The sequence below is a fragment of the Monopterus albus genome, unplaced genomic scaffold, assembly GCF_001952655.1.
Source record: "Monopterus albus unplaced genomic scaffold, M_albus_1.0 scaffold16.1, whole genome shotgun sequence".
NCBI classification, from domain to species: Eukaryota; Metazoa; Chordata; class Actinopteri; order Synbranchiformes; family Synbranchidae; genus Monopterus; species Monopterus albus.
In genome coordinates this window covers 2,552,133-2,569,546 of record NW_018127896.1, presented here as the reverse complement: position 1 = coordinate 2,569,546, position 17,414 = coordinate 2,552,133, and the positions used below count along the sequence as shown (strand labels likewise).

General features: G+C 38.3%; 1 protein-coding gene across 1 annotated transcript in view; it reads right to left on the bottom strand.

Annotated features, from left to right (window-relative positions):
- The window catches only part of atp11a (ATPase phospholipid transporting 11A), a 55,679-nt gene that overhangs the window by 19,174 nt on the left and 19,091 nt on the right, over window positions 1–17,414 (bottom strand). Inside the window, 10 exon segments of the mRNA XM_020591938.1 lie at window positions 2–46; window positions 1,195–1,276; window positions 1,366–1,430; window positions 2,640–2,687; window positions 2,777–2,880; window positions 3,117–3,245; window positions 3,680–3,787; window positions 3,901–3,981; window positions 4,653–4,742; window positions 6,022–6,144. Of these exon segments, the coding sequence (XP_020447594.1) occupies window positions 2–46; window positions 1,195–1,276; window positions 1,366–1,430; window positions 2,640–2,687; window positions 2,777–2,880; window positions 3,117–3,245; window positions 3,680–3,787; window positions 3,901–3,981; window positions 4,653–4,742; window positions 6,022–6,144 (875 nt within the window).

Sequence of the window (17,414 nt, the reverse complement as noted above, 5' to 3'; positions counted from 1 at the left end):
GCTGATGAGAATGCACAGGTAGACCACTAGGTAGGAATTCATTGACCTTAAGGGGGGAGACAACAAGCAGCTAGTGAGATGTGTTCACAGTTCTTTTGCACGCTTATGCTAGAACCATAAACAAAACATTAGGGGGCTTCAGGGACTGCATGATATTTTCTTAGACCAGTGTCTGACGGTACACTAATTAACATGCATTACTACCTTCCTGTGCTCTTTGACTTGGTGCTGTAGCAGCCTAATTTGTGTGTTAATGACAGTACACTAACTCTTGATTATTTCTGCTACTCTTCTGCTATGATACAACATACACGAGTATTAGAGTATTTAATTAAATGAATTTAGTGGCAAAACAGTGCACATGTAGAGTAAGCTCAATTACAATAGTAAATGAAGTAAAACAACATTCAAAAAATCTCAGACAGTAAAACATACGCGACATTGACTTTACTTCCACTCAATACCAGCATAGCCTGTTAGCATCCTGTATCCCTTTGGTGAGGAATGTGATGTGTAAGAAAAGACATAAAAAACTTGATTCATTATAGGTAAGTCTGACACACTGAAGCAGAATAAGACTCAAACTTCGTGGCACTAATTCTGGATTGAGACAGAAACAAGCTAAATCACCTGCAGTTGCAGTGCAGGCTGTAAGACAAGGGCAAAAACTACAGTATCTCTGATCCACAGACAGAAACTGCAAGAACCCAAATTGACAGCGTAAACTAGTCTTGCAGATACACAGACACTGTACTCATCACAATAGATATTTGTATAAACAGAGCAGCTGAAACAAGACATTTACTCTAAGCCAAGCTCATTCTGGCAAATACAATTCCAATGAGATAATCAGACACACACTAACCAAGTGTAAATCTAATCCACCTACAGTCAGTCATATCTACAGGCCATCTGGATACAAGATGCACGTCAACACCAGATGGAAAGAAAGTGATCCTGCCAGTGCCAGAGAGCCACAAGGACCCTCAGCCAGTGAATAAATGAAGAAATGAAAAGTGAACAGATGGATGAAAGGATGCATAACAAATACGAATGATTATCTAAGCCAGCATTAATTGAGAAAAGGATGCTGCCAAAGACTGTAAATTGTGCATGTGCTAATCAATGCTAACAGGTTCTTCTCCAGAAAGTATGTATATGAAAATGGAGGGATGGAAGTGAGAGAGAGCTTACTTTTCTACTGCAGACCGTTTCTGACACTTGGACTGGTAGTTGAGAGCCATCTTCGTTTCCATGCCAGTGTAGATGGCAACCGCTACAGGTAGGCAGAGATTTGTTTGATTTAAAATGGTTACAGTACATGCATCTAACGTACACTGGTTTATTTATTTCACATGATATTACCATAAATGTACTCAGTGTTCTTGAGAGTGGCTCCTCGAAGCAGCAGGTTCTCTGATCCTAATGGCCTGCACACAGACAGCAGCACATTTAGTTTATACTTCTTCTGTCAATGTGAAGAAATTATTGCTGCAATAGTTTTCCCCAGGACAACTTGATCAAAATTTAGATATAACATTGAGAGCACAATTACTGAACAACCGAAGTAGCATATTATTTTATTAACTTTATCACTAGGTCTCCATGATTCTTGGTAAAATATGAATCATAATTTTCACTCACAATTCTTGACCAATTACATGCTTTCTATTATTTTTTCACAACACATTTTTACATGACATGCACACATATATGGACACAGTACACAGCTGACCTATAACTACATGTAGCACCAGAACACAGAGGCCTCATCCACCTATTCAGGGAGGCAGCTGTCACAGCATTGGATCCACTGCCTGTAGTTATGCACGTTAGCTTTTTCTTCTCCAAATGCTAACAGGTAAGACCCTCCTTCAGTCCCCAAGCCTGTGTGATCCTCAGGGTAAAAGAAATGTAATCTGCAGGCGCCAGGTTTTTACTGTGAAATCACTAATATGGTTCCATATTTCAGCTTGACCATAAATCCGTTGTTGCTGCAAAATTATGTCTAGGGCTGGGGAACATTTGAAAAATAGTTGTGGGAGGGCACTGAGTATCTTTCACCATGTCAAACACATTGGATTTGTTTTTGAATAATTCTTCTCTTCCTGTTTACAGCTCGTAATGAAAAGAATTCCTGATAGTGGTTAATGCAGCTTAATGAGGAAAAGAGAGAGCTTGGTTTAATGTAAGGGATCTTGCTAATGCAAACACAGCAGAATGAATGTGACGTGATATTAAGGTTGCATAGGGGTCTGATTCAATTAATCATACAGCCCTATTACCAATATCACATACAGAGTCACTAACACTTAATTCTGAGGCCATTACTTAATAAATAAAAACAGCTAAACCTTAACTAGTTTGTTATACAGTAAAAATCGGAAAAACTCTTTGAAGGAAAACCAAACAGAATGATGCATTATTCTACCAAAATCAAAGTATTGCTACAGTACTGGATTAAAACAGACAGACAGATAGATAGATAGATAGATAGATAGATAGATAGATAGATAGATAGATAGATAGATAGATAGAGGTGGAAATAGAGTAGTATGATGTAAAACTCAGATTTAATTAATTGCCTAATTACAAAAGATTTGCAGAGTAAGTGATTGCACATAAGGGATTCAGGTCACCTGGCCACAGGCTCATTGTCCATGTAGATGTTGATGCGCCCCACAAATCTGTGTAGGACAGAGGAAACAGGAGACGTATTTCAGACGTACTGTATATGTGGCAAGAGTCTTTTTCAGTGTGTGTGTGTTGTACTGACTTGTACAGGTCAGGCTGTGGTTGTTCACATTCAATAGTGGCATGGATGGAGTCCACCTCCTTCTCTGTGCTGTAAGCTTTGGTGTCCTGTACTGCATAGTATGTCTAGAATGGGAAGAGGGGAGAAAAGCGTGAGAAAATCAAGAGAGATGATGATGATAGAGGAAGGGTGCTTATTATCAAAAGAGAGAAGGAACCAAAAGACAAAGACTGTCATTATATCATTAACATGTAAATCTCATACAGTCTCTGCTTAAAGCAAATAACTGTCATAATGGGATGAAACGTCTGCCATATAAATGAACACACACACACACACACACACACACACACACACATACCTTGTGGCTGCTCTCTCCATCCAGACTGGCTGTAGTAACATAGCAGGTTCCATCATCTCGAGATGACGAAAGAAGGATGAGGTCACAGGGAAACGTCTCATCTTCTTTCACCAAGAGGACATCTCCAACCTGACACACAGAGTAGAGGCATCCTTCTTTATCACTTAAATACACTGCATCCTAAATAAAACTCTGCAGACTGTAACATTTGTAAACAATGGCTGAGTTTTTAATCTTCACATTACATTTCTCATTTCAGTGGTCAAATCAGAATAAGATCTGAATGAATAACTAACTCCTAGATGTAGCATCTTTGAGGACAGCATGGCACTTATCCTGTTTCCCTAACAAGCTCAGCTTCTGCTTCGCCACCTGCAAAGTGCTCCAGCTCAGCCAACAGACACAAACATTTGCTCTCTCACAGGACTAATGATTGTGTAGCAGCTCCTCTGCATCTGTTGTGTCAGATGTAATTTCACTTTTCACAACATATGTTAATGTAAGAGCTTTAAAAGCCACAGGAAACTGCTTTCAAATGCAGGCCTACACATGCACACACACACCCTGAGCTTGCGACTTTGTTTGCGGATCACTTTCCCGTCCTGCACCACGTGGACAGGACACTGGTTGACAGCGTTGTCTGCTTTATGTCTCAACCAGTCCTCATAACCCTGACAGGGAGAGACAGAGGCATAAATATAACAAGTTGGGTGCAGGTAGTGTTTAATGTCAATCAAGCATACAAAGTGTAGTTACACTGGTCTTGAAAATCTTTGGGCCTCACCTGTTTGATGGCGGTGACTGTGATGACAAAGAAGAGCGGCAGTCCGCTGGTGACTGGACTGGTGGGGGTGTCAATGATCAGCTGAAGTGACACACACAGAGAATATATCAAATTGACAAAGAGTATTAAAGTCTTATCTGACCTTTGCAGATGTCCAGAGGACAAAAATATGTACAGAAACACTGATGGACCTTATCTCCTCCTATACTCACAAACAAATGGTGCTTTTGATTAAATTGCATGAAACTTCATATCTGCATTCCTAATAAACTTTATATAGAGAGGGACTATTATTACAAAATTTAAAAAAAACAGCAAAGTAAAGAAGTCCTTCAACTGTTCTGGTTGAGGCTAATCTTTTAGCTAGACTTTTTATTTCTTTTGTTGTTGTTTTTTAATGTCAAGCACCTTTATCAATTGTGTTTCAGGTTTTCCTATTTCTTTCTTGTCAAACAGTTTGACAAGTCAATCGGAATAAAAACATAAAAGTTGCACTTGCTATGGTCATTTTTTCTTGTTTGAACTATTATGCTATGAGCACATACAGTAGGAAAATATATGTAAAGTATCTAATGATGGGAGAATTACATTGTTGCTGCAAAAATTGTATTGACAATACACAGATAGAGATATTTTTAAAAGGATTCAGTTAGCGCAGAGAAGCATGTTTTCTGAAACAAAAGCTGCAGCAATTAAAGCAAAAGCTTAATATCCATTAATATCAATCACAGTGAAGACAAAGTGTTTCTTACCTGAACCAGAAATATGATGAGAAAGTAGAAGTTGGCGACTCTCCTGAACTGCTCAAACATATTCTTTGGGATGAAGTTCCAAAATGTGTACTGGAAACATGAGACATGAGTGTCACGTTTAGTCAAGCAACACACTGATTGTCAGCACCAAACAGGGGACGTTCTGTTTACAGTTTTTCTGAATTGCTAAAACAATAAACCCCATTCTCTGAGCCAAATCTAATTTGTCGAATAAATCACTCTTTGAGCAAAACCTTAAACAAGTTCAGGCACTTAGACTCTGTTAGCAAATCTCATGCACTCTTTTTGCTAAACTCTAAACACATTCTCACTCACTAAAACACAATTTGCACTGTGATGAACCTGTGTTGCAAAACACTAAACAGAGGACAGCAGAACTTAAACACAACTAAAGCACAGTTGTCATCGTTTACACACAACGATTCAAAATTGTTCACTCTTGTTTCTAAATATGTGATGAGAAGGTACAAATCATAAGCCAGTTCAAAGTGCACAGATGGCACGGGTACATCCATCAACTATGGATAACAATATGAGAGGTAGAGGAATATGAGGTGTTGGACAAAAAGGACGAGGAAGAGTAAGACCTCCCACCATACAGCACTTCCTCAACCCAACAGAAGAGTTTTTCTCTGCATGGTGGTGGAAAGTCTATGACCGAAACCCATATACCAGGTAAAATCTCTTACAGGCAATGGAACTGGTCTGTGGTGACATAGACGTGTAGTCTTGTCAAGGCTGGATCCGCCACACCAGAGGGTTTTTTGCCCGTTGCCTGGCACGGGACAACATTGCCTGTGACAGCTCAAAGACGTGATCCTGAGGCAGAATAATCTTTCTGATGTGTTTTTCTTCTTCTTTGATCGTAACATGGTTTTTGGTAAATTCACTATACAATAAACTTTTTTTGTTGTAACTACATGTCCTGGATGCTGTGTTCTCCTTTTTTTGATGTAGTGTCTAATGACTGATCTGCAGTGTGTATATGATTGACTCATTTGTGTATGATCTGAAAGCATTGTTTGATTTTGAGTGCTGGTGACATGGTTTTGAAGTAATTGTTGATTTTGCCAGAAGATTCAGAGGTTTTGTGAATTTAGTTTGAGTATTTGGATTTGTGTTTAAGGTTTTGAGAAAATGAGTGATGCTTTCAGGAAACGTGTTTTAGCAATTCAGAAAAACTGTAATATGTCAGTAAAGGTGACATCAGTCTATTTGTAGGGTTCTTGTTTGCAAAAGATATTAAAGAAATATTAATTTTACATTAACAAAAGGACACACACAACAAAAGAGACAAACATTAGGTGTGTTTTGCTCTTTGAGTGTACACGTGGGTGTTTCCACTGACCTTGGAAGAGACTATTCTGTTGTCGGGAAATCTCTGTTGGATGTAGGCCTCAGTCCCTGGAGGAGGCTCCTTGTGTCCAATGTAAACTGTCCTGTTGTCCACCGAGATCTCCTCACCAGCACACTGCAGAGAAAAAAAAAACACAAGTTTTGTGCAAAAGCAAACACATTTGTGTGTTTCAAATAAAATCAGTTTTCATTTTAAACAGTGTTTTTAGGTTCATTGCTGGAAGTTTTGGACTGACACTACATTACCACACACTATCAGTACATTCCTACACACTAAATAAATGGCAACTACTGTGTGACATACAAACACATCACTGATATTTACAGAGAATGAATGAGCAATTTTTCCTCAGTGAATGAGAGCTTTTGTTATGACGGATACACAGACCTGCATGTGACTCAGACTGGAATGCAGACACTCACACAACCACAAGCACACACTCTCACACACACACATAACCTGATAAGACACCTACACAGTTAATAAGTGTTCAGGTCTGTAAAGACAGACTTGATTTCCCATTTGTTCATTGTAATTCCACTCTCAAGGTTTCATGTCCAAGCCCAGCTATAAACCTCGATGCTCTGCAGCAGCAACAGGACACGTTTCAGTTTAACAGCTCAACATTTACAGTTTTTTGCTGTTGCTAACAAGCATTGACCAATACTTAAAATACTTCTTCTAAACTCTTAACACAGCAACACAGTTACATCACACACCTGGCCAAATGGTTCATTTTTGGACCAAAACCACATTTTGTTAAATAAATACAAACTTTACATTTCACAATGCAAAATACCATTTTCTACATATACTAACTTTATCAAAACACAGCAAACCTGACTCATAATTGAGTCGTTTGATCAAAACATTAGCACTAGTTTTCTATCCATCAGGAACATATAGTCAGTCATAGTGCACAGACTGTCAAAATGTGAAAAAGTAATCATCATCAGCATTTGGCCATATGTTCTCATCAACATCACACCTTATAATGTCTCTTGCTATGCACCTTGGAAAGAAACGTTTAGAATGCCTTATCCACTCCTGGCAATCTTTAGCTGAGATGTCTCTGCAGCCAGCCTCCATTGCATCCAGAAGGGACATTTGATCATGTGGTCGATGATCATAGACTTTCCACCTCCACGCAGACAAAAATTCTTCATTGGGGTTGAGGAATGGAGAGTATGGAGGAAGAAAAAGTGAAATCATTCTCGGATGGGCTGCAAATCAATTTGTGACTGCTTGTGAATGGTGGAATGCTACGTTGTCCCATGCAATAACAAATATTGTCATGTTTCCTCCCACTTGTTCCCTTTCTGCTTCTGGCACCAGTTGTTGATGAAGGTCATCTAAAAACAAAAGAAGGCGCTCTGTGTTGTAGGGACCTATCTGGCTTTTCTGCAGGACCAAACCAGCACTTGAGATTGCAGCGCACATTGTGATATTTGCTCCTCTCTGACAAATTGGAACCAGCTGTTTCCCAAGTAGAACAATAATTCTTATCAGCTCTTTGAGCTGTTGTGGCAAAAGTAGAGGCTTTACATTATATTTAAAGTTTGGATCATTAGGTCTTCAATTCTGTCATGATGTGTTTAAGCATTTGTTAAAGATATTTGAAAGATCCATTATTTTGCTACGGGGTAAGCTTGTGTGAAAAGAAAATGTAAGCATTTTAGAAACGTGTGCATTGACTAAATCTTGTGTGAAAACGACATTAATTGTATTAATGGTATGGTCACAACAGACAGATGTTGTGATAATTGTGTTTAGAGTTTTGAAAGTGTGAATACAGAACGGACAAATGGATGTTAGCAACTGCAAAAAACTGTAATACGATTGTTCTTAACACCGAGCTGGTAGTCAGACAGTCACATAAACAAGAACTAATAGATGTTTGACTGGGAGGGCTACTGGTATGGTATTCTAATACTCCAGTTAAACCTGAATTGATTCCATCACCCCTATGTCCCTGTCTTCATTGCTCTGTTCTTTACTTTTCTAGAAGACAGTATGAAAACTGATTTTTGTGCAGCCATTCAGTGTTGTTTCCTGTAAACAAACAGTTTTAAAATAATGATAATATAATCAAACCAACGTCAAATCTATCTCATGAGAGAACGACTGGCAGTAAATGGCTGATATTTGATTTGTAGTGAATGATGAGATGAAAACCAGATAGCACACAGACTGCTTGCCAGCTCCGTCACCACACGGCATTAATGTTCCTGCTCTCCTCGCCCACCAGCCTGCTCCGTCTGCTTCACCTAAAGCATTTTGTACACACTTCCTGTCAGTTGTCTGCATGTGGCGCAGAGCCATACATACATGCTGCTGTACTATTAGGGAATTGTGACATATAATGAACATTTCCATCATTTTATAGAGTAAACAATCTATAGGGGGTCATCGCTAATAAAACAATTCTTAGTAGCAGCCTAATACTGTTCTAAATGAAAATATCACTATGAAAAATTTGATTATCTCCACAGCCATAAAACATGTCGAAGTATATTCATAATAATGTAAATATTACGTTTCAGTTATGAATTGTATGAATAATTTCAAGATAGACCCAAACATTTCAAACTTCCATTCATCACTCCATAATCCTCTTTCCCACTGATCTTCACACCAGTCTTTGTAAGCTTTCGTATGTCTCAGCCTTTTCTCCCTGTCCCCTTCTGAAAAAGTGATTTCTTGGTTGCTGTCTGTTCAGATGAAGCCGCCAGATGCAGATGCAGGTCCATGCTGAGTTTCCTCCGGTCTTTCAAACAAGAAACTCTGAGAAACGTCTCATCAGATTCTGACAGCTTTCTTGGTCTCCTCCTTTTTTCTGACATTTTTAATATTGTGTAATATTGTGTACATATATTTTCTAGTTGTATTCTGATAAACAAATATAACATTGCTAAAACAACAAATCTAGTGGTGGCCTAAGACTTTTGCACAGTTGTGTACAAGTTGTCCACGTTAGCTGATTAAGGCTGTGTAGTACCAATAAAGTGTGTGAGCTACACTCTACTTTTCCTTCTATGTGCAGTATACATGCATGCAAAAAGAGGTATCCTCAAACTGTACTGTCAGAACAGATATTTCGATGATTACATGAGTTTGTGTTGATCAGTGTTGGCCCCCACTGACACTCAGTGGACTGTCATCTCCTCCACTTTGTCTCTAATGCAGCTTTATTGTTTATTTTTCACCTCATTTCTTTCCATCTCTCACCACAACCTAGATGGCCTCTAAGCCGACCTCTCCCTCATATTGATTGTTTAGCTTTTATCCATATTCAAGCTTTTTACATGAAAGCCTGTCTCTATTTAATCAAATAAAAGAGCATCTTTACAGAATAATAGCTGTGCCTATAAAATAAAACTGAACTGTAGGAGCTCAGGCCTCCAGCCTTTCAGTGTAACTGGAGACTTTGGTCTATTCTGGGCCTTGATAATCACTTTTAGTGGCGTTTCATGTTTCAGGACGCGGCAGGATTCAAGGCGTATTTATAGTTGGAAGGGAAACATTTGTGGTCAGGAGAGAAGGATGGAGAGCTCCTGCAGACTTTGTTTCTGTCTGTCTCACTCAACATCCACATCCACTTTTCTTAAAGCTGGGTTAGCAGAAAGCACACGGAGCCTTTCAGGGATCACACACACACCCAGGAAAATATACAGTATCTCTGCAACATGATGACACTACCATATGGGCATCGGGTGAAAACCTACAGCAACTCTCTGGACGGGTTTCACAGGAACTTGAGAAGATAAAGAAATGGTGTGACAGTAATATAGTATCTCTGAATTTGGATAAAACTAAATTTATGGTATTTGGGAATCGTAGACTAGATAATGAACTTCAATTGAAAATTGGGGGAGCTAATATAGAACGAGTATATGAAATTAAATTTCTAGGTGTCATAGTTGATGACAAATTCTCCTGGAAATCAGATATGTTCAGAATAAAATAGCAAAAAATATATCGATATTGGCAAGGGTTAGATATATTTTGGACGGGAAAGCACTACGCATTTTGTATTCCTCATTGATTTTACTATACTTAGAGTATGGCGTTGAAAACTGGGGAAACACATACAAAAGCTCACTTCAACCATTGTATATATTACAAAAAAGAGCGATAAGAATTGTGCATAAGATGGGGTACAGGGATCACACCAATGTAGCTTTCATACAGTCTAAATTGTTAAAATTTTTTGATTTAGTGGGATATAAGACTGCTGTGTTTATGTATAAAGCCAGGAACAATTTATTACCTGGTGGAATTCAAAAACTATTTAATGAAAGGGAAGGGGGATACAATTTAAGGGGTCAATTAAATTTAAAAATTCATGCTATACGTACAACCAAAAAAAGATTCTGTATTTCCATAAGTGGGGTAAAACTATGGAATAATTTAAGTGTAGACATAAAAAATAGTAATAGAATTGACAAGTTTAAACATAAATATAAAGGTATGTGTCAATCAAGATATATGCAAGAACAGGCTCAAGGATTAATTAGATGAAACATTGTGGGTGTGGTGTATGAATGATAATACTCTGTAATAATTCTTTAATATATTACTTGTGTGGTGTAGAAGATAATTATTTATGTAGAGATACTGCTTGCAAACCAATGATGGTAAGATGATGTCATGGGGTAGGACTGGATAAGTCTGACTTCTTCCTACTCCATTCAAGCATGTTCTAGGTATAAGCACATTGATATTGGATTAGCATTTGTTGGATATGTGTAAAATTATGTGTGTTGACATATGAACTGTCTTTACATGCTTGAAAGAATAAATCAAATCAAATCAAATCAAATCAAACATGAAACATGTATGAGAGGAGACACACTGACATACAGTGTTACTTCTATTAAATTGGTCCACAGCGTATTTTTAGACAAGTCTCACTTCTCCTATTCTTCTTGTCACTTGTGTGATGTGTGACTGTGGGAATTTTATCTTTACTACAGTTTTTTTTTTTTTTTTTACATTTTAGTGCCTGTGTGTGTTTTAAAGGAGTGAAACTAATACTGTGAACTTTAAAATGGGTTACAACTTTCAAATGTCAAAAATGCTTAGAAAAAAAATATATAGTGCATTGTAGAGATATGATTAAACATTTGTGTAAAATGACACGTCTATATGTCAATGATTAATCACCATTAATATAATTATTTAAAATATATATATTAAACAAAAGCAATAAACAGCAGGACCTATGATGTTACGGTAACTGTAGAAAAATGTACTGCAGTATGATGTAGTGACCTGGTTACACCACTTCATTAGGGTCTGTTATTTTGCTACACCTTCCATACTATTTAAATCACTCTTTATGTGTTCTTAACAGATCCTGACAAAGGCCATAAGCCGAAACGCATTGTTCTGACAATAAAGTTGTTCTTTCCACTGCAAGTGTTGCTACAGTTTTGACTTTTTCAGTTTATTTTTCCTCCTCTATGCATCTTGGCAGTGGGTGAGGTTGTGCCAGAGGTTTCTGTTCTGTGGTGAACAACGCACAAGCCACTCTGGTCGTATGCATATAATTATCTCAGATAAAACCAGGTTTGAATTTGTCTGGCCAGCTGTTGACTAGTGACTAAACAGGAGTGGAAGCCAAGCAGTTTTGAACAAAGTCATTATTTCGTGTTGTTTCATCCCTAACTCAAGAAACTTGTCATTCTCTTCATCTTTAAATTCCCAAGTTACTCAGATTTTACAGCAAATAGAGATCATATCAATGGTTAAAACAATTTTATTATGAATAAATATATCTCACAGTTAATGATTAATGGATAATTGATTGTTAACGTGGGTGACTATCGATCTAGAAAACTGCTCAAAATCTGCATCACTATTATGGTTGTAGACACCGTCAACCACCTATGCTCTTTGGAAAAGATGATTTACACCACGTAACTGTTAAGGTTAGTCCCCCTCACCAGGAGAGTGAGGGAGAACTCAGGCTGGACTCAAGATTGCCGACCCAGGTGCTAGTTAAAAAAAAGGAGGTTTAATGGAATAAAAACAACAAAGTGACAACATAACAGGGTCCATAATACATACAACCAGGGAAGGGCTGTGATGACTAAGGAGACCAGGACAAACAGGTATACACACAAACTAACGGCAGGAACAAAGATAGCACTCCTGAGAACGGATAGGTGAACAAAAAGAACCAACGTACACAATGTAATCCACAGCACAGAGACTGTCAGCGTGGAAGACAAAAGCACGTATTGCTAACCGCATAATAGCGTGATAAGGTCAAGCCAAAACGCACAGGAACTGTCAGCGTAGCATCGTACACACGTCTAAAAATGTGGGTCAAACATAACACTTTAACTAAACTAGTCAGCAGGATGCACCCCAGCTGTGTGCACCGACAAACGAGTCGCCAATTACCGAGTGTAACACAGCTGAGGTGCAGAATCCCGCAGATCGAGAAAACAGAGGAGAGAAAGGTGGAGGAGAGGCAGCGGCCGCCGAGCGGCCCTGACACTACAGTCAATTAAGGCTTTTTAAAAAAATGAATTTCTCTTTAACATCTTTAAGGTAAAGGGAACAGCACTTAAATCCTTGTATATCCTTTCTCTGTTAAACTGAAAAACCTGCACATGCATCCCATGAAACACATTAGTGATTTAAAACTTCAGCTAATGAATTAAATCTGTCAACAAGTTGGTGTGAGACACTGAAGCCCCACTGTGATCAGGAACAGAGGGTCATATTGTAAACAGGAAGAGGTGGACCCACCCACTCACACACAGGATGCATAAATCCTAAAACAAATGCCCTCACCCCCGCCGGCAGCCATTAGACAGTCAGAGAAGAAAAGCAGCAAAAATCTAATGATAGTATACTTTCCGGTATTACTACCAAAAGAGATGCCAGTCTGATCAGAGAGAGACAGAAAACTTTGAGGACATCAGCAGGATTCCTCATTTTAATTACATTAGGCATACAGAACTTTTATGTTTGTGCTCAAACCAGGCAAACAAAGACACATCCACAAAAATCATATCAACACAGAGAATTGCCAAGATTCACTGATCAAGCAAGGATAAAGCACATCACTCTTCATGAGGCCAAGAAATTTTACAAAATGTATGAATTTAATATAAGTAATTTTAGAAACCTGCATCTTTCAGATTCACTAGTGGAGAAAAGGTCTCATTGACATGCAGTCTTTGAGTAAGTGTAAAATGCTGCTTATGTTTAACAACAGTGTGTGAAAACCAAGCGTATCTCCCTCCACAAAATTGCTTTCTGTTGAAGGAAAAGAATGTTTCCATTTCCAAATTATTCTAGAAAACAACTAGAAAAGTATTAAAGCTAATGGTGTCTGATGCCTGGAAAGTAAAGATAACATTTACCATACACTACAAGTAGGAAAGAAGAATCACTGCAACACACACACAAATGACTGTTGTTTGTCTGTCACTTTACAGCCTGGCATTGTTTCTACTGATGGCAAGTCCCAAAGTATTTTATCTCCCTCTGCAACAGGCGGCACTGAAAATGAGTCTCCACAAAAGCTACAGAGGGCAACCTGCTCTGTGCGATAACGCCGATGGAGACACACAGGTGCTTCACAAACTTTCACATCTAAATACTGTGTCGTATATCAGGGTCACGTGTGCAAACACAATCAAACACATGAATGCGTGCTACCTTTCTGCTTCCACTGAGCTGTGGAGATAAGAGAAAATCAGTCTCTTCCCTAAATCACTAGGAATTAAATACAATCATACAATGTGTGTTTAAGTGTGTTGTGAGAAAGGTGAAAAGGATAAACAAATGCAAGGTACAGATGCTCAGGTTAACTAGCAGACTTTGTGTTTATTCTCAGTACTTTGAACAGTAGCAGAGCATTTTCCACAATCACCATTTTCTTTTCCCAATGGACTCAAAGCTTTAAAAAGGCACTGAAGCAGGTTGAAAATAGCAGCGAACATTTTATACACACTTAGAGAGCTTGTGGTGTATGTCAGCTGGTAGGCCTGGGAGGAAATAAAGAGACTGACTGCTGCACAGAGATGCACCACAACATAAAGGCTACAGAGGATTGTAGAGTTGTGCACAAGTTCACATGCACAAGTGGACTGTATACTGCTGTACTGTTATATCTTTATATGTGTATGTGATATTCTGATAAACATCCTGATAAATCTGTGTCACAGTATGGATGTGTGGCACCTGACTCACAGATTAAATACAAGCTGTGCTCCCCACCTGTCACCATGTTGCTCAGCCTCACTCAGGCCAACAGGCCAGACCAAATTAGATAATGGTAAACCTTCCTCATCCACCTTGAACCATGACTGTGTGTTGTCAGTGTGTGGAAAACAGTAGACAGGTCCATGCATTTAGAGCTGAGCATCTGGGAAAATTTATAAGATAAGTGGTCAAAAAGCAGTCTGGCTGATAAAAGCTGCAGAGACTCTTTTCACACAGTAAACATCTGCAGCCAATCAGAGTCAGAGATGGCAAGTAGCTAAGATTTAAATGTGAAGCTCAAAACATGAAATGGATAAATGTAATGTGATACCCAGGTACAGGACTGTGATCAGGTGTTTCCACTCCTGTACAAAATGACTTTACACATCTAAGTAGCAAATTGCTCACACTAGAGTTAGGACAGGCCAAAGTGTCCTCACTCCCATGGTACAACACTCAATCCAGTCCTCACGCTGATGGTCTGATCACATGAGAGCACTTCTGGCATTAATCAAAGTCAGAGGACTCTGCACTGGTACGTGCCAGTGTTGTAGTCGAGTCGCTAAACCTCAAGCCTGGATTGAGTCCCCATTACCCAAGTCTGAATCATCAAGGAGTTTACTTACTGTGTGTGACACAACAGCCAAACAAATGTCTGCGGTTTTATCAGGACCACATGTTTTGGATTATGAGGTCCCTGTGGATAACGGCAAGGCTTCGAGTGTTAAGGACCCACAGAACTGCTAGTGTTTTCTTATTTGGTGCTCATGTTCATAACTGCAGTAGGGGTCTAAACTTTCTAACTGTGTATTTCATCATCATGTTGCTCAGTGATTTGATACATAAAAATCATTTATGTATAGTAAGGCTGAGTGTTCGCTTCAATGGAAGTGTTCCAGATACAGCATGGCACGGGCACACAGGTTTTAATATCAATATCTTATGCCAAATTATTAGTGCGTCTACAATTAGTACACAACCAACTCCTTCTCCTCTTCTTGTGACCATATCTACAGCACAATGCTCCAAGTACTGCTTTTCCTGTTAGTACTACCATGTTTATTTAGCCTACATTGGCTACTTGGATCTAAATGGAGTCAGCTGATTTGATGCTAGGTCCATGCAATAAGACTCATGATGTGGGGATGATAAAGTTTCCCAGCCCTTGCTACGTATTTAATCACTGAATACAGTTAGATTTTTTTCTCAGATTATTTGGATTAATAAATCAAAATGACGTGACTCCAGGTGCTATAGACTGATATATGGCTTTACTGTGAGTCAGCTTTGTTCTCTGTGCTCCGTGTCTCAGATGGTGAGGTAATACAAATAAATAAGGGGTAAATTCCATCAAGAGACTTCATGCAGTGAACATGCATGCAAATACAAACTGGTCTCATTCTTTACTTAGTTAAATGCAGTAAATAATTTGCTCTCAAAATTCTGAAGCCCAATATAAAAGTCATAGCTGAAAAAACGTAGAAAAAAAAATCAACTGGACTAGGTTTTAGGTCAAAGACGTTTGACCTCTCATCCAAGAGGCTTCATCAGTTCTGCCCGACTGGCATCTACAGTCCTGTTTTGAGATCTCTGCCCAAACATGCCCACCAGGACAATAGGCGTCGGTCCACAGGTGAGGGTTCAAAGACAGGTAACGACGCTCACCGATACTGGGCTATAACCACTCAGTCGTTAGGGGACATTGTTGGCCTTCAAAGGACTGAAACACCACCAAGGGGGATAAATACCTCCAGGTCAATGCCAACCTGGATGACTGAGAATCTGCACAGACATATAAGAGTCATACAAAGAAATTAAATTCACTACCATCAGTCCACTGTATATTTTAGTGCATGAGATAATGTTATAGCACCTTCTAACCTAACAAAGCATAAAGTAAGACATATACAATAAGAAACGGAGTTGCAGGAGGAATATAATATAAAAAACCTTATGAAATCTGGCTAAAATTAGAGCACCTTTTTTGAGTTATCCCCAAATCATGGCAGATCAAATATAGCAGAATTATTACTTGAAAAGGTACAATAATGTAATATTCATGTAGAACCAAATTACTAATGGTATGGGGTAAACAGGGGGTCACTTGCTCTGAAAAATCAGTTTCATAATCAATGAAACATACTGTAGACTACTACAGTACTACTATCAATATCAGATGACTACACCTGATATTATCTGATTTGTGGCTGTTACTGTGAGTAAAGAAGGCTAAGGGAAGGTATCTGGGGTAAAACAGCAGGACCACAGATGAAATGAGCTGAAATAAATGTTCACCTGCTTCCATCACCTATGTGGGTCAGCAGGCGACTGTACAGCTGTGTGTGAGCATGTGCTGGTTTGTTTCAAACTCTTTGTAACTTGGTTTTCAAAAGATCTTATATAAATAATATCCATTATTATTAATGAGCTTATGTAGTACATGATTACTGTATATAACAGCAGATTGCCACAGCCTGCACTGTCATTTTGCAGAACTGTCCAGTTTATTTTATAGATTTTTTTCTCTATTTACAACATACATGGAAATGTTAATAAAATAACAAAAATATATACTGTGAATTAACATACCAAAATCAAAAGAACATAAAAATCCTGTAGCTGTAAAGCTGATTCCCCCTGACTTTTCCCACAGTTAAAATAGTTACAATTTCATAATAACTGTATAGTATTTATTGTTTCACAATCAGTATATTGTTGTAAATATACATAAAATGATATTTTTTGCCATTTTTATGAAGAGAAATCCCTGGGCTTTAAAGGTTAGTATTTTCTAACAGGTGTCTAACATTTTTAACATAATATGAGTGTAGGTGATGGAAGTATCTCTAGGAGAGCTATCGTTTAAATTTTGTTGTATTGTTTTCAGTGCAATGACAACAAAGATATTCTATTCTATTCTAAAATGAAAAGAAAAACTTTATTTAAATTAAAGAAAACTGCTGTATTTTTACATGGTTTTAGGAAATTTTACTGTAATTTTCTGGCAACCAAGCCGCTGGAATATCGACATTCTTATATTGTGTGTACTGTAGGATGAATACAGGATGTATGACAAACATGGATGCATGACTACACTATTATGCTGTTTCACAGAGGTATTGTACTCTGTACTCCTACAAAGCAAACCCTTCCTGCTG